The 22,671-nt window shown below is 37.4% G+C and overlaps 1 protein-coding gene and 1 pseudogene across 1 annotated transcript; both read left to right on the top strand.

Moving 5' to 3' along the window:
* The first annotated feature begins 4,524 nt into the window (after positions 1 to 4,524).
* Positions 4,525 to 4,914, top strand: LOC133308037 (uncharacterized). The gene has a single exon (XM_061508619.1). The coding sequence runs from the start codon at positions 4,525 to 4,527 to the stop codon at positions 4,912 to 4,914; it is 390 nt and encodes a 129-aa protein (XP_061364603.1).
* A 12,034-nt stretch (positions 4,915 to 16,948) lies between these two features.
* LOC133308036 (disease resistance protein RGA2-like) lies at positions 16,949 to 18,834 on the top strand (annotated as a pseudogene).
* Positions 18,835 to 22,671: the final 3,837 nt, after the last annotated feature.

Here is a 22,671-nt window from a genome sequence, read left to right as displayed (position 1 = left end):
GCAGGGAAGATGAACTTGTCCACCTTCACAAGAACATCTTCTATTATTCCACTAGGCTTCCTTAAAGATCTATCAGCAAGTTGAAGAGAAACCATAGTGGGTTTTAGTTCTGTGATCCCTAAGGATTTGCAAACCGAAAGAGGCATCAAATTAATGCTAGCCCCAAGATCACATAATGCCCTGCTGATTTTTGTGTTACCAATTTCAATAGGAATGTTGAAGCTTCTAGGATCACGAGGCTTAGGAGGACATTTTCTTGTAATGATAGCACTGCATTCCTCAGTAAGTGCTACAGTTTGGCACTCTTGTAGCTTGTGCTTCCTTGATAAAAGATCCTTCATGAATTTAGCATAATTTGGCATATTGACCAAAGCTTCAGCAAATGGAATATTAACATGAAGCTTTTTGAAAATATCCAAGAACCTTTCATAATGCTTCTTCTGAATGTCCTGTTTGAATCTTTCAGGATACGGTGCCATAGCCCTCACATATTTGGGACTCAATTCGTGCTTCTTCTTTTCCACTGGCTTCACCACTTCAGCAGGTTTTTCAATTTCTTTCTCTTTTTCTAGCTCACCTGCAGTGTCTAGCTTTTCTTTAACCTCAAGAGATGGAAGTATTTTTCCACTTCTAATTGTGATGGCCATACAATCTTCCCTCGGATTGGTGACTGTGTTACTAGGGAAGGTACCTGGAGTTCTATCAGCCATTTCTTTTGCCTGGAAGATTTCAAAGGTTGTGACAAATATTGTCGATTGGTTTGAAATTGAGAACTGAAATTAAAGACTTATTTTTGTAATTTTTGTTTATGAGAAATAGACAATAAAAATAAGAATTGATTTTTCTAAATGTATGAAAAGCATTGTAGCTAGAGCGCACTCACCTTATGATCACCACATCTTATTTTGGATTGACTTACAATATTCATTTATAAATTTACTCGAATAAATTATTATCTAAAATAATTAGTTAAATTCCAATCCCTTGGCAATTTAACCCTTTAATCTCAATTGGAATCCTAATCCCTTAGCAACCCCTCATGAAAATTAAGCAATGAACTCAACAATTTAGGCATCCGCAATTCAATACACATCTATTCCTAGCATGCATACGAAACGTTATCCTACCCCCTTTAAGGATGAAAACCCCAATATTTCTATTTAGGGTTCTACCCCTCAGACTATTATCAACTATTAGAGTGATCAATTCTAATAAAGGGAATATAAATTACGAACAGGGTAGAGATAAAGATAATTATATAAACGAAGAATTATAAATCAATCCAGCGTAAAAAGGGTTCACATAGGGCTCGTGACCCTAACTACAATAAAAAGTACTAGCCAAACATAATCATGGCTAAAAATTCAATATTCAATAAAAGCATAAAATTAAAGAGAAGGAGAAGAAATAAACTTGATCTTCAGATTCCTCTCGGAGCACCGTTGTCGTCTCTCTCAGTAGAATAGGTCTGAATCCCCTAATTCTGTCATAAGGATCCTATTTATAACCTTGCTTCTTTCTTCCAAAATTACCCTCCGCGCAGCACGGTCAAATTTCTCGCAAACCGGTGCCAGTTGGCGCCGGTGTGGCGCTAGTTGGCGCCATGACTCTGTCAAATTCTTCACCAAGTTGGCGCTAGGTGGCTTGGAGGGTGGCGCCACTTTGTTGTGTTTTGGCGCCACTTAGCATGGTTTGGCGCTAAGTGGCGCACTTCCCTGTGTCCATTTTTGCTTTCTTTTAGTTTGGCGTCGGTTGGCGCCATAGTGGCGCTAGTTGGTGCCACTTCCAAAGTACCGCTGTGAAATCCGAAAACTGACGCGGGTGTGCGCCAGTGTGGTGCCGGTCCGCGCCATGTTGCTGGAATTTGTAGTGTGCTACACCCATCTGGAATTGCGTTAACAGGCTTTTTATAATTTTCACTTCTTTTTCCTGTAAAAACACAACCAGTAGGTGAGAAATATTATTGAAAAGAAAGAATCAATATAATTAGCAAATATATATTTAAATTGCTTTAGTATGACTCAATTCTTATCAATTTTAACACAGAAAATCACACTTTCCTGAGGCACATCAGTCCTTGACTAAAAGGATTGTGGTAAGTGGTTATGAATATATGCATGAATCCTTGGATAAGAATGTACATGTCTTGGTTGATTATAATTGTAATGAGAATGACCAATGTGAGGCATTTCTTGTTTGACCAAGCCTGGTGGCATATTACATTGCAGCTACCTAGAGAGGGAGCTTCCATCAGGTAATCCCTTGGTACTGGGGTTAATCCTCGTGTATGCTCCGCCATCCCCCTTGGGAGTAGTGGTTGGAGGTGTATGTTGATAGTGTATTATAATATGCTCATGCATATATGTATGTATAGTGGATACAGAGGATGTACCGTGTCTTTGGCCAGTAGACTGTTGCCTTCAGGCGTTACGGACTTCCACTGGATATGTCTCTATGAGGGAGTTCCAGTTGACCTGGGGTCATGGGGTGTCATCCGTTGAGGAGCACTCTAGGAAAGTCTCGGGTTATATGGATGGAGGGTGCCTTGGTTGATGTTCTGGGAACACTTTCTTGGAAGAGAACCCGTAAGCTATATGCTGAGACCAATAGGCCGGACATTGCGTGGCTTTTGCATAGACCATGCCAGCTTCATTGTATTTTTACTCCCTATGCATCCCTACTTCACTAAATCCCCTTGCTTTATCCCTTTTTGGTTGTTGTAATATGTTTATTGATGTACATCTGAGTGAGCCATTGGATGGAGTAATCTCCAAAACCTCTGGGTTATTGAGATATATCTGTATATCTTACCCCATTTTGGGAACTTTATTTCAGGTCGTAGCAGTGGGGCAGGAGCCATGGGCAAGAGGCCCGTAGGATGAGCATGTGGTTATGGTCCATGTTTTTCCTTTTGAGGCCAATTTCCTGGGCTAGACTTAGGGCATGAAATTTGTATATAGAGTTAGGTTTATGCATATTATTACATTTGTTCATGCCATCTTTTTGCCTAAGTCTAGTTGTACATTTAGCATGCTTTACTTTGAGGTTATTTCATTATGTTGTAATTGAAGGATTATTGTATTATGTTTCATTGTAGAAATGTCAATTGTAATATTTGGACCTTGTGTAATATTGAAGGACAATGTATGATGAAAGGTCAATAGGCCTATTTTAGTTGATGAATTATGTGTATGTTTAAAGAATGCGTGCAATTGGATCAAAGTGATTGAAATGGTTTAAATGCTGAAAATGTAAGTAATGAGACGTAAGCTGTACAAATTGATATAAATCGTGATGGGTTGTAAGAGCACCAAGGAATTGTTGGTCCTTGAGTGCCACCCGTATCTATTAGGTACCCTTGATGATAGATAACACACTTTTGATAAAGTGGGAAAGGTTGAATAAACAAAGGAGATGCTGGAGAAATTTCTAGAAAATGGCAGATTTTGGGTGAACTTTGAGAAAGAATATCTCCCTCCAAAGAAGTCCAATAGGGACTTTCAATACACCATTTTGAAGGTTGAGATGTCAACTATGTTGTGTCAAAAGTTGGTAGCCATTGGAGTTGTACGCAGACTTATGGAGTTAGAAGAGTGAGGACTGCCCTGAATTTCCCTGCACTTGGGGCTCTCGGGTTACATAATTGAGGAATTTACTTCTCCCTCAATTCTTGGTCATATTAGGCCCCCAATATGTCAAATTGAAGAATGAGGTGTCTAAGTTTTGCTGTATAAAAATTTGAGAGAAATTGGTGGAGTGTTTTGTCCGAAATCGTTGAAAGAGTGGGGGCTATTTGGAGCCCTGTTTGAGGTTGGCTGACAACTTTGCTTGTCCAACTTCAAATGGTGATAACCGGAGCAAACGATAACTTTATGGAGCGTGTGATAGCTTGTTGGAAAGATAATTAAGTCTAGAATAATATACTAAAAGAAGAGAGACTTATGACACACGAATTTCTTGCAGTATCCAAAAGACTAAACCATATTCGGATAGGTAAAAATCGTCAAAGTGAGATTTTGGCTAAGTGGGTTTATAGGGACCCCTTATTGACTTGAGAGAAGTATTATATGATAGTTAGGCAATTAATATTATTATTCTGCATTTATTTTTCAGTTATGATCACAAATTTCACTCATTACGTTTTATTATTGTTTTAAATGCTTACGTAATGAAAAGGAAAAAAGTTTACTCGCATCTTTATAAATGAACCACTGTAGTTGTAATTGCGCTTAATATCATAATCAATGTTAACAATATCGGTGTACAACCGGCTGTTACACGTATCATCCTCAAACCAGTGGGCTTATTGAAGTCTCTAACCGAGAGGTTAAGAGAATTATAGAGAAGCTTATCAATCTTTTTAGGAAAGACTGATCTCTCAATTTAGATGAGGCATTACGGGCTTACAAAACAGCCTACAGAACACCACTTGGATGTTCCTCGTATAGACTAATATTTGGCAAATCCTATCACCTTCCATTAGAATTAGAACACAAGGCATATTCGGCAGTTTATTCACTGAATATGGATGAGAAAGCAATAGGAGAAAAGAGGCTGCTGCAACTTGGAGAATTAGAAGAATTCAGAGGAAATATATATGAGAATCATAAACTGTACAAAGAAAGAATGAAAAAGTGGCATGAGCGCATGACAAAACGAATCAGGAACAGAGAATTCAAAGTTGGTCAGAAGGTTTTATTGTTTAATTCAAGACTCAAACTGTTCCCTGGGAAGCTTAAGTCAAGATGGACTGGTCCATATCAGATTATGCAAGATTCAGAAAATGAAGCCATTGAAATTCAAGGGTCTGAACATGGCTGTTCCTTCAAAGTAAATGCGTACAGACTGAAATTGTACTATGATGATTCCTTCAATGATAAAGAAGAAAGTATCCCTCTCTCTGATTCTATTTGAAAGATGAGTAAGATGTCAGCTAAAGACATAAAATTAAGCGCTGACTGGGAGGCAACCCAGCTTTTTACCTTTGTTCTCTAATAAGAACAAAGTTTTAGGGTAGTTAACTGAACCACATCAAGCCCAGAAAAGGAAGGAACGTCTGATTTTCACCTATGCTCCATAAAAATATAACATGTTTCGTGGCAGGAACGTAGTTTTGGGGTGGTTAATTAATCACATAACCCCATAAAAAAATGTACATTTTTAAGTAGTTGTTCATTTTTCCCTGTTGTTTAAGTTCAAAAGATGCAAATATTTTTTTACACAGATGATAAGTTTCAGGTTGCTTTAAGAAGGGGAACATTCCCCAAGCTTGTGATAAGGATACTGAAGCCTTAGGGACACTTGTCTCTGCTGAGTCACCTCAAGGCACGCAAACGTTACCAAACTTGCACTCATTACAAATTTGAAAACATGCTCAGAGAAAAGCAACTGTCCACTCAGCCATTAATACAACTGCTTCTCTTCTCTCTCTCCCCCCACGATTTTGCCCTAAAACCGTTGCATCTCCTCAACCTGTCACCAGAAGTTACCAGCCTTTAATCCATGACCACTCGTTTTGTAACGTTCCCTACCCACTGCTTCTTCAACTTCCTTCCACAACCTCCACGTCTTTAAAACTGCTCACCCTCTCTATTCTGCATGCCTATTTAACTCCCTCCCTCGTGTTTATACCTTATCATTTTCTCATAAACTCAGAAGACCTAAGTCTTATTCTTCTCCCAATATTTCCCTTACTCTTATCTCATTTTGCCCTAATTCTCTTCAACCCAAAAATCATGACAAAAGCGAAGATCATTGTAACACCTGTTTCTGACTATACCAAGAGCCAGAGATTACAGAAAGCAATGTAATGCTCTATCCAGAGAGGTACATTCAGCTGGGGAAAGATGAAACTCTTATGCCTTCCTTCATACATGTTGTACTGATAAACCTTAAATGGCGTAAGTTTGCAATAGCAGAACGACACTTCTATCCATCCCTGGTGGTTAAGTTTTTATACCATGCAAAGAGGCTTCCAAAGGAGAACCGGAAGGATGAGGTGATGGTTCAGGGGAAGAAGGTCTCATTCTCCCCTAAAGCTATCAAGAACGTGTTATCATTACCCAACGTGGACAACTGTCCATACGTAGAGTATATAGACAAGAAAGATAATCTTGCATTTAGTATGGAAATGCATAAGTTAATAGCTTTTGGGAAGCCCACATATGCCAAAGGAGCACTCTGCATGGGTAGCCTGCTGGACGAGGCTAGGTTTTGGTCTCTGTTTGCTAACAACAACTTAACTCTTTTAACCCAGATGCTACTATCAAGTGGGCATTGCAGGTACAGATATATTGCATCATGAAGAGCATCTCTTTTGATGCAGTACCTCTCACTTATAAGAGTTGAAGAAGGAAATCAAGAAAACCACCAACTGCCTTCACAGTCTGATCACCAAGCTCTATCTAAGAGCTGGTATGCACACTCCTCCAGATGAAGATCCATCAATTGGGTCAATTCTTGACCACAAGACTTGGAATAACTTGAGGATCACATACATCGAAAAAGCTCTCACAAACCTCATTGAGGACAATATCAGATATGGAGTTGTTGTGCACAATGAGGAAGAAGATGAGGAAGAAAAAGTAATCGCTGCCCCCAAACCTGCCAAAAAGAAAAAAAAAAACCTCACAACCCGAGAATCCTACATCTACCACTCCAACCACCAAATCCTTTAAATTTGTTCCCCCTCCATCAAAAGTCAAGAAGGAGGCTCCTACTGCTACTGAGAGCAAGTCAGTGAAGAACTCTCCTTCTAAATCTCATCCCAAACCTCCTCGAAAAACTCCTAACAGTAAAGGGGAACGTTCCAGTCAGAGGCTGAAGAGAATCTTCAGCAGTAGAAAAAGTTCAGAGGGAACGACCTCTGAGAAATCCATCACTCTCTCTGATAAGGAGGAGAACAGTGAGGATAAGGTCCTTATTGCCAAAAGTATGAAGAGGAACGAAGTTTCCATGTAGTCCTAAAATTTCTGGTTTCTTTGATGTTCCTTCTTTTCAGGGATCACCTCCTCACTTATGACCACCACCACAAGAAACACCACAACAACCCTCTTCCAGACAACAAGAGGAAAGGGAAAAAGAAAAAGAAAAGCAAATGGCTGAGCAGGAACAGCAAGAGGCTCAGCCACAGAATAAACTAACAAAGGTAAGGGGATTATTCATAGTCCCCCTAAGAAGAAAAATGCATTTGTCCCCAGACAAATCAATTTGGGGGGACCCCTGACTTCTTCATTCATTCGTCCTGGCACCTCTGGGGACGAAGCATTGGCTAGAGCTCTAGCTGAAGAAGAAGGACTTGACATTCCTCCACTGATGGAGGAACAAGTGGCCATAATCCCCTCTACCTCAACAACTTATGAGGTGGCAATCAACAAGCCACCTGCTAAGGAGCCATCATCTTCCACCCCCCAGCTCAAGAGCAATCAGAAAAAGAAGAAGCCAACCCCTTTCATCCCAGTAATACCTCTAGCAGCGAGGAGAAAATCTCAAATAGGTATTGTTGAGATCTTTGAGATGATGGAAAAGAAAATGGCCAAACTGCTTTCTGAAGAGCCAACTGTTCCCCAAATAAACACCTCCAATACAACAGAAGAACTTAAAGCCATGAGGAATGGGGTGGAACAGCTCTCCTCTGCCTTCAACCAATTCCAAGAGCAACAAAGGGCAGAAAGGGAACAATTACTCAACTCTATCACCACAGCTATCAGGAACAACAATGTTGCACCCTCTGCAGTAACCCTACAGGATGTCAGGAGTGAAGTCCGAAATGTAGCTGAATCATTAAAGTATGCTCATTCAATGCACAACACAAGAGCTGAGCTGCAACTCAGACGCCTCCTTAACAAAGACGCTGAGGAACGTAAGGAAACCAAAGAAGCTTTTTAGATTTTTGGCACGTTCCTGGAGGAAAGGATCACTCAGCTGGAGGGCAAGGTGGAATATGTTGAAGGCTAATTGGTGCATATGCACAATGGCAGGGTGATGATGAGAAGCACTATTGAGCATCTCACTGCTGTAGTCAATAACCTCCTAAAAGAAGCTCAAAAATGGTTCCTTGAAGCTTAACTGAAGAAACTAAAGGACAAGCTAAAAGGAAGACCACTAACATAGGAGGAAGTTGATGAGAAGAAGAGAAGAAGAGAAGAAGAAGAGAAGAAGAGCCTAGAGAAGAGGCCACCACAGTGAAGGGAGGAAAACCCTCCTTTTCATTGCATTATGTTATTTTCTTTGCTGCAATTTTTATTTTTATTTTCTTGTTTTATGTTCTTAGTGTACAAATTTTTTCATCTATAGTAGAAAAATCCATTTTTCCTGATGAAATTCAAAATTGTTTTAAGAAAACAGCTTAGTTAAAGTAGCTTGGATGATCAAAGATAAAGAGTAGTAGCATGAAGTATAAAGCTAATGAGTGATAATTGTTATTCTTAAATTGAATTCTGAAGGTAGATAAAGAGAATTGAATTTTACCCTCAGATTTGTGAAGGATGTTGATCTGTGTGACTAGCATGTAAGGAACGAAAAAGCCAAACACATGTCCATGAGAGCGTTCCCAAGGTGTGACCACAATGGGACTTCTGAACTTGCTTTGATACTGTTAGTACTGCAGAGATACTGATAAACCCCAAAAAGATAAGGGCCATCCATCAAACAATCACCTCACCACAACCATGCCAAAACACCTCCATCAAAACACTCACATGCACTCTCATACGCCACAAGGTCATATATAAAGGTCAAGGAATACAACAAAATGAGCTGTAAAAAACAAAGAGACAAGAGTCATAACAAAAGAGGGAACAACATTAGAGAAAATTCAGAGGAAACTACCAAAGAAAAGTTCCATCAAAGAAAGGAAAAGAAGGTAGTCAAACAAAGAAAATGCGTTCCTAATACAAATGTCCAACAAAAATTCTCAGTAGAAAAGATTAACGCTTACGTTCCTTGAACCAAGACCAGTGACTTCCCATACATTACCTTTTTAATTATGTTTCCATAACTTTCTTCATAAAAAGTCCACTTGATTGGAAAACATCACTACCTCTTAGGAAAACTGTAGATAAGCAAGTCTGAAGAATCACACCTAGGAACAAACAGAGAAACACTAACCTTGACTGATCAGTGAGACAAAAGATCAATAACCTTCATTTACTTTGGAACAAATTCTTTCCTACTCAGTAATCTATGGATAGGAATTTGATTTTGAATATGATTGTGTTTCTCATTGGTTAAGATTTTAATGTTGAGCTTTTCTTTGAAATTGAGCAGCTTAGCCACTATTTCTCAGTTGTTTGAGGATAACCAACAATTTAGTTTTGGGGTATTTGATGAGACGAAAATTCGTTTCCATCTAAGCTCATTTTGATGGTAAAATTCCATCTGTTCCTTCATCTGATGATCATTTTTTGCCTTAAAAACACATTTCTAGATCTTGGGAACAAAAGCACCAGAAAGGAACGGATGATGATGTAATCAATTGAGAATGTAAGAAAAGAAGAACAGATTGACTTATTTGCACACCTGCTCCACTAACCCCCTCTCTGACCACTTTGCAGGAAACATTGAAAAGAAGCTTCCAAAAAGCAGAAAGAAGTACAACAGTCAAGCAGGAAGAAACGTGTACAACAGATAATAAAGAGCAACCATTGGGTGAGAGAAAAAGCAAGCATGGGAGAGATAGTAGAAAAAGGCAAATCTCAACCTTAAGTTTGTCTTATCCAACAACTTGCTTCACATATCAGAGCACTATTTGCACCGCCTCTTCATGCAATCAAGGAACAACTACGGCAGAACTACAATTGTGTCATCCACTCTTCTTGCCTATAAATAGGACGTTCCAACACGAAAAAAGGATCGAATTCCTTAAGAATAGATCATTTAGGATAGTTTAAGTTTCTATTTTTCAAGTTGTATAGTTTTAATAATAGTTAGGTGACAGCAACTTTTCCCTCATTCTCCTTCCACCATTTGAGACTCCTTAAGAACATTACCCATACTTCTCCATTTTATTTCCTTGTACCCTAAACTTGTTTCTTATTAATATATGGGTGTTATTTCTCTTCTCTTCTACTTGTTATCTTCAAACTGAATCTCAAGTCTATGGGATTTCAAGTTGAAATAATTATTTTTATATTTTCAGCCATGGGCTAAGTCATTTTGGAATGGAAAAAATGTGAAATTCTTAAAGAACTATGCTCAAAACTTTTGCACTGAAGCTTTTGTATTGTTGTGATTTAAATAAGCTTAACCCTTTGTGTATCAATGGAAATTGAACTCAATTGAGAAAGGAACTTTCTTAAGGAAGAGATTTCAAACAACTTAATCATAGGAGGAAGGTAGGGTTGTGAAAACAATGCTACTAGTTATCTTAGGAATAAGGAACCACCTTGTTCCCGAAGGTTCTGAACTTAGTAACTATTGGAGTCAAGGGAACCATAGGAATATGGAAACTTGTGAGCTATTAAAGTCCATGAGCTGAAGAAACAGAGTTGGCAGTGAAAAGAACTGAACAAATTCAAAAGGGTTAAGTCTTAAGTTGAGAGTATAGCTATTTAAGAATGAGACAATGGATCTGTTCCTTGTGTTAAAAACTGTTTTTATCCATCCATCTTGTTGTCCCTTAAATATTGTTATTTTTAGTTATTTCACTTTAAAGTTCTTGTCACCATATAAGCAAACCACCAATGAATTTTGTCGTTCCTTCTCACGTCAAGAAAGATTTAATACATAATGACGCAAGGAGTTGTTTAGAGTCAATCTGAACCTATTAACCTTGAGGGAACGTCCACAAGGCAGTAGGGAACGAAAGACCAAACAGTTCAAATACTATATTTTCTCTTATTTAAAATTCTTTTTAAAATAGTTCAAGGTATTATTTAGAGTTCTATGATTGTGGGAACAATAATCTGGGCACTAGTAACCCATTTATTACTTGATGTGTGCACTTACGCTATTGGGTTGATATCTAGAGAACGGATGTGTTTTCTCTTGATGGACTAAGTAAGGGGAACGTCCTTAAAAGAACATAAGCATCCAACAAGTTTTTGGGCCCCTATAAATTCCCCTATTTCCAAAAAAAGGAGATTGAAAAGCTGACTGCTGAAATGCTTGAGGCTGGTATCATTCGTCACAGCAACATCCCCTTATCATCACCGATTTTACTTGTAAAAAAGAATGACGGGTCTTGGCGATTTTGCACCGACTATAGGGCGCTCAATGCCATCACGCAGAAGGATCGTTTTCCAATTCCTTTGATCGATGAGTTGATTGACAATCTCGATGGCGCTCAATGATTTTCGAAGCTTGACTTGCGTTCCGGCTACCACTAGATTCGCATGGCTTCTGGTTATTGTATTCTTTGATGACATTTTGGTTTACAGTAAGTCGATAGATGACCATATCCAGCATCTGGAAGAAACATTGCAGTGTTTGCTATACCATCAATTCTTCTTGAAGAAAACAAAGTGTACATTTGCTCACAATGGAGTACCTTGGGCATATCATTTCAGATCAGGTGGTTGGTTCGGATCCTGAAAAAATACAGGCTATGTTGGCTTGGCCCATTCTTTCTACTACTCAAGCAGCTGCGGGGGTTTCTTGGCTTGACTGGCTTTTATCACCATTTTTTCAGAGGTTATGTCACTATTGCATCCCCTTTGACTGATATGCTTAAGAAAGCCGCTTTTGTTTGGAATGATGTCGCTCACCAATCTTTTGAGAATCTAAAACATGCTATAACTCAATCTACAGTCTTAGCTCTCCCTGACTTCTCAGCACCTTTCATATTGGAAACAAATGCTTCAGGGGATGACATAGGTGCAATTTTGCTACAAAATGGCCACCCTATTAGTTACTTTAGTAAAAAGTTATGCACTAAAATGGTGAAGCCTCCACTTACGTGAGGGAATTACATGTGATTGTTGGAGCAGTGAAGAAGTGGAGACACTATCTATTGGAGTGTAGATTCACCACTATTCATACCGACCATAAAAGTTTGAAAGAGTTGATGACAAATCTAGTACTATATCTCTAAATTAATGTGGTATAACTATGAAATTGCTTACAAGCCAGGTCATGAAAATAAGCCTGATGCCTTATCTTGGATGTAAAAGTCTATGCCACAGGTCTTAACTTTAACAGTGCCCCAACTTAATCTGTTAACCAAGATTCGAGAAGAGTACATCAGTGACCCATAGCTACAACAACTACAAATGAATCTGACAGCCAACCCAGCATCTCATCCTGACCCTTGTTAGTATATGGGTGTCCTAGAGATAATCTTTTTGATTAAATAAGGACATAAGATGTAGACCTTTTTGTCGCAAATTAATAATAAGCAATCTTTATCCTGTTTCATATTTAGTCTCGATATTATTGTTAATATATTATGAATAAACTGGATAAACCCCTTGGAATAAAATAGGTATCTCTTAAGTATCTGGGATGAGATCACGATCATGAGGATTTAAGGATACCAGATGTTTATTCCTAATTTTATGTTCCTAGTCCAGAGACACTGAGAATGGGGATCAGTGATCTCGGGTAAGACTAGCACGACTTATCTACTTATATTCGGATGCAAGGTAAAGACCTCATGAGCTACAGATATGGAGATGTCTTAGCTAAAGTCGTGGGTGGACCTATAAGGGTATAGCTCGCACTGAACAGACCCACAAAGAGACTCTACGAGGAAATCTCACAGATAGTATCATTAGAGTAGTCTCTTTATATTTGGGTATGTCTTTCCTTAGACCAGAAGTTATTACCTAGATTGTGTTCTAGAAGGCATGCTTTGACTGTATACCTCGTCTGCCTGAAACATGGAGACTCATAGGTATACTGTTGGGTTTGTCCTGAAAGAGCACAGGGCTAGGGTGATAAGCTGAAGGAATTCGTCAAATCTCTGTGAGAGATTAGGTTATCTGTAAACCAGAGAAATCGGGATGACATTTACAAGGACTCGGGAATCTATGCATAGTAAAAGAGATTATGAGATGATCTGCCTTTAGAGTCAGTAAATTGAAGATTCCCTATTTCGAATAAAGCTTACCCTAAACCGCAAGGGTTGATACGCTTCCTTACCCTAGGTTTTATGGGAAGGTAACCGAGATGAAAAGAAATACATATGGCAACCAAATATGTTTAATAGGATGATTAAGTCATTAATCTAACTAGCTCTGGGGCAACAAAGCATTGCTAGTGCTTTGTGTTGTCATTAAATGGGTTGTGGGCTTGTTGGGTCCGAGCCCATTTATGTCAGTGGCTATGTTGGACCTAATGGGTCACACACTAACACCTTAATGTCATGATGATATAACATTAAAAGTATTGGGCCTAATAATGGTTGTTAGCCCAAGATGAAGTTTGGAAACCCACCTAAGAGGGAGAGGGCGCATGGTATTGTTAATGGGCTTGGATAGTCCAAGACATTACTAATTAATTTAATTATCAAATATTTAAATTTTGAATTTTGTATTTGAAATTTGAATTTTGAATTTGAATTTTGAAATTCGAATTTTGAATTTGAAATTGGAATTTTGAAATTTGAATTTTGAAATTTGAATTTTAAATTTGAAATTTGAATTTGAATTTGAAATTTGAATTTGAATTTAGAATTTAAATGTTTGAACATTTGAATTTAAATGTTTGAATTCGAATTTGAATTGGCTATGAAAAGTTGTTTCATAACAAAAGGATAAAATGATATCTTGTTGGAACAAATCCCTTGTATCAAGAGAAGATCTATGGAGATCTCCAAGGGCTGATTTGGGGCGCCATTTTGGTGGGAGATGATTGTAATCTTGTCAAACTAACAAGCTCCAATCAGATTTGGTTGTTGAGAGAATCAGTGAGCTAGTTGGTTCAAACTTGAATGCAACAGCTCAAATGTATCTGGATCCTTTTTGGGCTGAAAAGGGGCGCATGAATTGGTGGTCATATGATGACCATTGGTTCAGAATTTTGACTAGATAAAGATCTAGTCTTATGAGGATTCAAAGGGGAGGTTGTTGGGATTTTTGAATTGCAACAACTCCACCTTTGTCTCACTCACTTGTGCGCCACTTTCATTATAAGTAAAGTGAAATTCTGATTTGATACACCAATTCTCTCCCTCTCTTGTGCGCCTAGTTGTTGAGTTCCTCCTTAAGGTTTTTCAAAAGAACCTAGCCAATTCTTCTATATACCATTCCCACTCTTGTGAAGTTTTCATGTTGGAGACTTCACTCTTCTAAACACATATACCTAGCCTCCTTCTTCACCTATTGAGCGCATAGCAAGCCTCTCTGTGGTGGTCAATTGGTGGCTTTCAAGAAAGCGTTCTTGCATCTTGACGTGGATGGTGTGGACCAACGTTAGAGGGTTTGAACCCTTCAAACCTAACACTGATCGTCTTGGAGTTTTGAACTCACAAACAAAGGTAACATCACATGCCATAAAGCATGATTCTTGATTGCATGTGAAATTCCGCATATGAAAATTTTTGTTTTTCCCTCTCACATGCTACGGCCTTCAAGGCCATTTTACTTTCAACCCTTCCCTTCAGCATGACTCGATTTTTTATCAAGGACGCATCCTTCTCAGTCCTCATTCTGCCCTTAAACCAATGCTTTTTGAAGAGTTTCATGCCTCATATGTGGGAGGCCACATGGGGGTTACTAAATCTTATGCTAGATTGTCTGCAAATTTCTATTGGCAGGGAATGAGAAAGGATGTAGCTCAATATGTTCAGCAATGCCTTGTAAGACATCTATTACTCAACCTCTTGGCCTATTGCAACCAATTCCAATCCCCACACAAGTTCAGGATGATGTTGCTTTGGATTTCATCACAGGGCTACCTTCATTTTGAAGTTATACAGTAGTCTAGGTAGTAGTGGATAGACTTTCCAAGGCGGCTCATTTAGACATGTTACCCACTTAGTATACAAGAGCACATGTGGCTGATATATTTGCTCTTATGGTCTCATATATGCATAGGATGCCTAAAAGCATCATCTCAGACAGGGATCCTATATTTTTGAGTAAATTTTGGCAAGAATTACTCCGGCTAAGCGGCACCAAACTGCACATGTCTACTACTTATCACCCCAAAGTGACGGGAAAACAAAGGTCCTCAATCGAGTATTGCAACAATACTTACATGCACATGTCCATGATCAACCCAAGTTTTGGGGGCGTTACCTGCACTGGGCGGAGTGGTGCTATTGTATGTCACATAAGGGATATCTCCAGCAAAACCCGACCGGAATCTCCCAAAGGGATATCTCCAGCGGAAGTTCAAACCACACACATCTACTGGCCAGAGATCACAAACATGTCACACAACATGCTCCAAGCATGTCACATAATCAAGCAACAATGCATGAACATACAATTCACACAACGTCAAAGAGCACAAAATACAAACCATGACCTTCCACTAGGTGTGGCGGAACACACAAGGGATAAAACCCGAGTACCAAGAGTTTACCTTAACTCCGTAAGTAATGCTCCACAACGTAAGCTCCAAGCTTAGTCCACTTCTATTGGTTCCGTGAGTGGTAACCTATAACGATCAAACAACAATGATCATCAATACATTTTCAAGGAAATTAATTCACTTTCAAAATACTAATGCCCAAACCTATTCACTTAGGCCTAAGGGCTATTTTACATTTATTTTCCTTAAACTTCCCAATAGGTCGAATTCCCACACATACATATATATCCAACATTTTTCCTTCCATTCCACTACATCACACCAACCTACCATCCAAATAAACACCATCCACAATCATACAACATCAATTATACCAATTTTACCTCACCAAACCATTCATGACCTCACCAGACCATTCATGACCTCAATAGGTCAAATTGTTCAAGGAATCACACTCCAATGTTTTTAATTCAATTCAACACTTATACTCAGCATATAATCCTATGATTAATTCATACCAATGTTCCACAACTCAATTACACCATCACACAACATACCAATTTCACAAAGTATTGAATTTCAACTCAATTTTTCACTAAGTTACAAATTTACAAATCACCATGATTTTTATTGTATCAATCATCATCTTTTATCGTTCTAAGCATTTAATTCCAAAGGAGACATACCATTTAATGCTCCTAACTACTAAAACTCAACATACATAATCAAAACCTCACCATTTTATGATCTCATGGAAAACTAAATGAGTGTGAAAACTTACCACCAATAGCTTCCAAGGGTCCAAGGGGATGGTCTCCAACCAATGAATCAACACAAGAATCCCCAAAAAATCTCCAAAATGTCACAATTTTCGTGGCTAATTTATGGGTATATCTCCTCACACAATGATCCCCACAAGGTGCACTCTACATAAAAGTCACTCACAAGATGATGGGGAACAACTTTGTAGTTGGAAGTTTTTCCTAAAAGTGGCTAGAAAAATAGTTGGAAAAATCAAAAGCTTCCAACCCCAACAATGGAGAAGAGCTCGACAGTTTCAAGGAAAAGAGGAGAGAGAATATGCTCGTTCTTGGGTTTGCTTCCTTTAATTCACTTAAGCCATTTAAAGTGGGTCACACACGTCAGTTAACTTTTTTAAATCACCTAATTTAACCCACAAATTCATAATCTACATATTTTTTTCGTTCACATCATATTTTTACTTTCTATAATTACTAATCATATTTTCACGCTTATCGGTACAATTATACCGCAATATTTTACACCAGTAAAATCACTATTCATCAAATTTTTCGAAACTTTCCTCACCACTCGATTTTTCATTCTGAATTCATTTCTGACATTATTTTTTCCATTTGAGACCTTTTACTCAATTTTTCTTGCCTAGGGTTACGTGTTTGATAAATTACCATTTTGCCTTTTTCTTTACGTATTTTAGCCCTAATTTCAGGATTTTCACTAATCTTACCCTTTAAGCATCATTATCTCATATAATTATACATTTAGAAATATGAAGTGTTATACTAAAGGAAGTAAAATCTTGGTGACTACTTGTAGCTACGCAATTGTTACCATGATGAGCACTAATTTATCTTAGGGGAAAGTACTTCTTATGTGACTGCAGAAGGGAAAAAGTGCAGCAACACTTACTTTTATCAGGATACGCGTCCGAATCCTGGTTTTTTTTTTTTTTTGATAGAGTCCGCACGTGTATCCTAGGATCTGCACGTGTATCCTAGTGTTAAAAATTTGCTGTAACTTTTCTCATCAGCAGTCACTTGAGAAGCGACGGACCCATAGTTTACAAGTTCTTTCTGAAGAGGATTCCTTGTCAGTATTTGTCAAATGGGCTTTTAAAGAAGGAGAAGAGAGAAAATATCCAGAATTGTTGGAGATAGGAAAAGAAATGGTGAATAAATGCGGAGGGCTTACGTTGGCAGTAGTAAGAACACTAGGGAGTTCACTATTCTTAAAAGTTGATATAAAAGAGTGGGAGTTTGTTAGAAACAATGAGATTTGGAATTTACCACAATAAGGAGGTGAGATTTTGCCGGCTCTACAATTGAGTTATGGTCAAATTCCTTCATATTTGAAACCATGTTTTGCTTACTTTTCCCTTTTCCCTAAAGACTTTGAGTTCAATAGTTTTGATGTTATTGCACTTTGGGTGGCACTCAGTTTTCTTCCAACACAAAACAGAAACAAATCTTTTGAAGAAGTTGGCAATCAGTTTTTGCGTGAGCTGCAGTCGAGATCTTTTCTTCATGATTTTATTGATCATGGTACTTCTTTTGAATTTAAATTACACGATTTGGTGCATGATCTTGCAACGTATGTCGCAAACGAAGAGTTTCAACTGTTAAATTCTAGCAATCAGATATGTAAGCATGCCCAGCATTTGTCATTTTTTAAAAATGATTTGCTTGACCATTCTTCCATTCCAAGAGGTCTGAGAACCATATTTTTTCCTAATGGAGCCAACAATGAAGCTTTCTTTAATACATTGGTGTCAAGGTGCAATTACTTGCGGGTTTTGAATTTAATTGAGTCTGAATATGAGAGTTTGCCCAGCTCCATTGGTAAGTTGAAGCATATAAGATTTCTCTGTCTTTACTCTAATGAAAAACTTAAGCGACTCCCTAGTTCAGTCTGCAAGCTCCAAAATCTACTAGTTTTGGATCTCAGAGGATGCACTAATTTACAAACATTGCCCAAAGGAATAGGAAACATGATTAGTCTTCGAGACCTGGGTATAAGCACAAAGCAATCTGATTTTCCGGAGAAAGAAGTTGCAAAATTGACTTGTCTAGAATTATTAAGTTTAAGCAATTGTGACAATTTGGTATCATTCCTCAAAGCGGTGCAACTGCCTAATCTTAAAGGGTTGTTTATTGATTCTTGTGACAATCTAAAGTCTTTGCCACTCCATGCTACTCCAAACCTAGAGACTTTGCTTATTAGGAACTGCGACAAGTTGGAATTGTCAAAGGGCCTTGACAACCAAATCCCTGAGTTAAGGTTAAAGTTATTAGAACTTAGTTATTTGCCACAGCTGGTGACTTGGCCTCAATGGCTGCAAAGATCTGGCAGCACATTACATTCCTTGTTGATTGATAACTGTGACAATCTTAAGGAGCTTCCCAAGTGGCTGTGTCAACTTCGATTCATCTCAAAACACTTATGATTATAAAGTGTCCAAAGTTGCTTTCACTCCCTGAAGACATGCATTGTTTCACCTACCTTGAATACTTATGTATTGAAGATTGTCCAAAACTATGTAGAAGGTACCAGCCAGAAATTGGATGGGATTGGCCCAAAATATCGCACATCAAACGAGTCTACATTGGTGAACCAGAATCGGAAGAGGAATTCTCAGACAACGCGGTCAAAAGTTGAAGGTATTACATTTCCCTTATTTTAGATTGCTGCTTTAGACTAGACGATTTCGTTTTTTTTTTTTTTTGGAGGAAATTATACTATTTGAATTAAATTTTGTTGTTACCGAAAATATAGATTTTGCTTAATGGATTTCTTATTTATTTTTCTTATTTATTTTTGTTTCTACTTGTTTGCACTTTTGGGTTCAATTATATATAGGACTTTCTTCATTTGTTTACAACTTAGCATATGATGACCTTTTTTCTTTAACTTAACGGATTCCAGTTTATAATATCTTGAAGTTTGTTGCAGTGAATGATGTATCAAAATTACCTCTGCTGATTGTATACATATGAATAACAAACAAAGATATGTATTTAATATAAGTTTGGTACGGTTTTCAGCACTGAAGAAAGAGAATGCTTTTGTATACATGTCATAATTGTTATGACAAAATTTTCTTGAAAAAGATGACGACGATTTTGATTACTATGCCATTACTGGAAATTTTACTTTCCATTGATGAGGGTCATATTGATGAGATATATCTTTTATCTTCATTTTTCTTTTTTTACCAAGAAAATGAAAAGTTGATGTACCTCTTGTAGGAGGTGCATCTCAGTTTAATTTAGTCTTGCAAGTTTTCTTTTCATGTTGTGTAAACTCAAGATTTTTGGGAACTACTATTTTAACACTTCCTCTGTTCTATCTCTTTCATATAATGACTTCCAACTAATAATCAAATCAGTTTTTTAATTCGAATAGCTCTAAGTGAATGGTTGTTGAAATTTCAAGAATTTAAGTATGTTAACATTTGCAAAATCTCAGGTTTTGGACAGAGAAGCAGATAAGTTTGGTAAGTGGTACTCATTTTTCAAACTTGGCTGAAGGGAGCATTTAAGTACACAAATTTATAATCATTGAATTCTTAAGATCAATGTCATTAAATTAGATTTTTGGGTGAATTATATAATAAAGAAATCCAAGACCCTTGTGTCTCACATGATACTACAGGCATCTTTTTTGTGGCTCGTAGACAAATATAGTCTAGAATTTTAGATTCCTACATGTTGTAAAATGGCCTAAAAGCTGATGTTAAGATTTGTAAATAATCAATCTTTTGTAGTTTGTGTAGATAGTATGTCTGTTATTGTTCCTCAGAGATCTATTTGTGCTTAATTCTGGAAGGAAATTAAATTGACAGTTTATTTAATTAAATGCTTCCTTCTTCCTCAAGCAAAAGGTTGATTCATTTCTTGTTTATTTATTTTTAATACTTGTAGAATCACATGGGGTGGAAGTTAGACTTTTTAGTACCAGAGCTACAAAGGCAAAGCAGATTCGCTTGCTTCAATCTCTCAATTGATGGTGGTTACTGCTTATCGTTCAGAAAATTTCTTGTTCTGAAGAGAAGATCATTGTTCTATATAATCTTTATGTGTCTGTACTGAAATAATCTTTGTCCCAATTCAATTAGCATTGGCTGAATTAATTTGATTGGAATGTTATTTTATAATGTTTGTTTTATGATTAAAACTGAATGAGATTATAATTATCCTTTTGTATCACCTGTGCTATATGTCATATTTGTCTAAATGGACTACTGTTCCTTCATATTTTAATTATCCTTTTGGAATTCATACTTTTGATTTGAGAAGTAGTTGAGTTTGTTGAGTCCAAATGCTGGTTGTTGTTCTCTGGCACAAGTAGCCACTTGTTGTGCGGTGAAGTATCTCTAGGCTGCTGCTGTTTGTATTGCAGAGGACTCTCATTTAAGTTTCGGTAAGATACAATCTTTATTCATGTTCTTATCTCCGTTGAATATTAAGTTTGATATTAATTCTTGATTCTACTTTAATGTTACCTGTTATTAAAAATTAATTTTTTTTTTTATACAATGGAACCACTGAGGTTTGAACCTATGATCTTACGCAAATTACCAAATCCCTCGTTCCAATCCTATTAGCTTAATTAAGAACTAATTCAACTATGATAATATTGAAGAATATGATTTTTTTCTTCTTATGTTATTAACTATGAAAATATTGAGATTATAGCCACACAAAATTAAATTCTGCTTATATTAAAAAAAATGGTAAATATTGCTGAGAAGATTCATCAGTTACCTAGAATTGGGAAAAGCACCAAAACTAAAGCCCTTAACCATCTAACCAGATAATTGTTGAAATTTGAAGATGCAAGAGGCAAAATTGGTTCATAAGGAAAAAAAAAAAAAAAACTGACTTTTTTTATCAAAATAAAAGAATTTTGCTTTGTGAGTTCCGACTATGTTAACGTTACCAAGCACGCTTTTGTAGAATGAGGAATACAAAAAAAATTCATATGGCTATGGCATGCAATGGGAAGAATTCTAGTTCCTTCTGCGGAGGAGGAATTCCAGTTTGTTATTTCATTACAAAGATCTTTTCTAGAAATTCCTAACAGAAATATCACCACCACTCGCTTCATTAACTCAAATGACAAGCTTGTGAATGTTTCCACGAATTCATTGCTAGGTCTTCCGAAAAGTTACATCCCGAACAAGGTTGGTACATATGCCGTTAATACTTCAACTTGACTGTGGCGGTGAAAATGGGCTCATGCATCTTCTTCTTTTTTTTCTTTTTTTCTTTTTTAAGATATTACAATTGGTTCATAGCTTCTTAACTAGTTCGATTCCGAACAAGTCGGGGATAAAGCTTTAAACTCGTTTGACTTGATTTGCTAGTCTTATGTAAGTTAAAATTATTATAAATCTGACATGACCTTTATTTAACAAACAAAAAGTTTGGACTAGACTTGTTAGCCAAGGGTGTAAATGAGCTGGACGACCTAAACTTTAGTTTAAACAAGCCAAGCCGCTCGGTCAATTTACGCCCATATTATTATCTTGTTTAAGTCTATTAGGTATTCAATAATTAAAATAATATTATTATTTAAAATAAGAAAAATATGATATAAACTAGCTTGTAGACTTATAAACCGAACTTGTAAAAGAAAATATATGACTCGCTTTAAAAAAAAAAATTAAGACCTTGAACCTGTTATATTTTATTAGATAAAATAGGTCAAATTTAATCTGATATAAGGCGCAGTAGCGGACCCAAGTAATTTTATTTATGTCTGCACATTTAGGGATGGGGTTCGGTGGCAATGTCCCCGAATTTTTTTTTTAAAAAAAGTTTTAAATGTATTAAAAAACAAAAGAATATAAACAAAAAAAGAAAAGAAAACTTGAGCTTACTACAAAAATAAAATACCTTTTGGGTCCTCAACAAAAATAAGGGACCCAATTTAATCCCTTAGAAAAAAATTGACTCGTGATCCCTCTGATTTCAAAATAGACTCATGTTAGTCTTTTTGAGGGATTAATGTAAGTCTTTTTTGAATTTCAGAGGAACCATGATTTCTGTAATGTCCCACATCGGTTGGTGAGGGGAACGAAGCATGCCTTATAAGGGTGTGGATACCTCTTCTAGTGTGAGGCCTTTTGTGGGGTGTCCCAAGAAACAAAACCGTGAGCTCGACGGTGCTTGTGCGCGGGGCAAAGTGGACAATATCATGCTACAGGGTTTGGGACTGTTACAAGTGGTATCAGAGCAGGGCCTCTCATCCAGTACGGTGTGGTTCGAGGACGAACCAGGCGGAAGCTGGTGGACATGTAACATCCCGAGCGCTGACGAGGGCGGGGAGTGATCGCCGGTGCGAAAGGGCATGGACAAGGAGCGGCTCCTGACAGGCTTCCAGTGGGGGGTTACATGCATGAATGATTTGAAGCGACACCCGAAAGAGAGGGATTCCAAAGACTGTGCAGGTGTGAGATTGCACAGTTTGGGATAGCTTATAAGAATTAAT

The sequence above is a fragment of the Gastrolobium bilobum genome, unplaced genomic scaffold, assembly GCF_033153095.1.
Source record: "Gastrolobium bilobum isolate Gb01-03AN ecotype WA unplaced genomic scaffold, APGP_CSIRO_Gbil_v1 utg2779, whole genome shotgun sequence".
In the NCBI taxonomy this organism is placed as follows: domain Eukaryota; kingdom Viridiplantae; phylum Streptophyta; class Magnoliopsida; order Fabales; family Fabaceae; genus Gastrolobium; species Gastrolobium bilobum.
This window is presented reverse-complemented; position numbering and strand designations above follow the sequence as displayed.

Coding starts and splice junctions, on each gene's coding strand:
- LOC133308037 (XM_061508619.1), top strand. CDS start 4,525: ATGGATGAGAAAGCAATAGGAGAAAAGAGGCTGCTGCAACTTGGAGAA.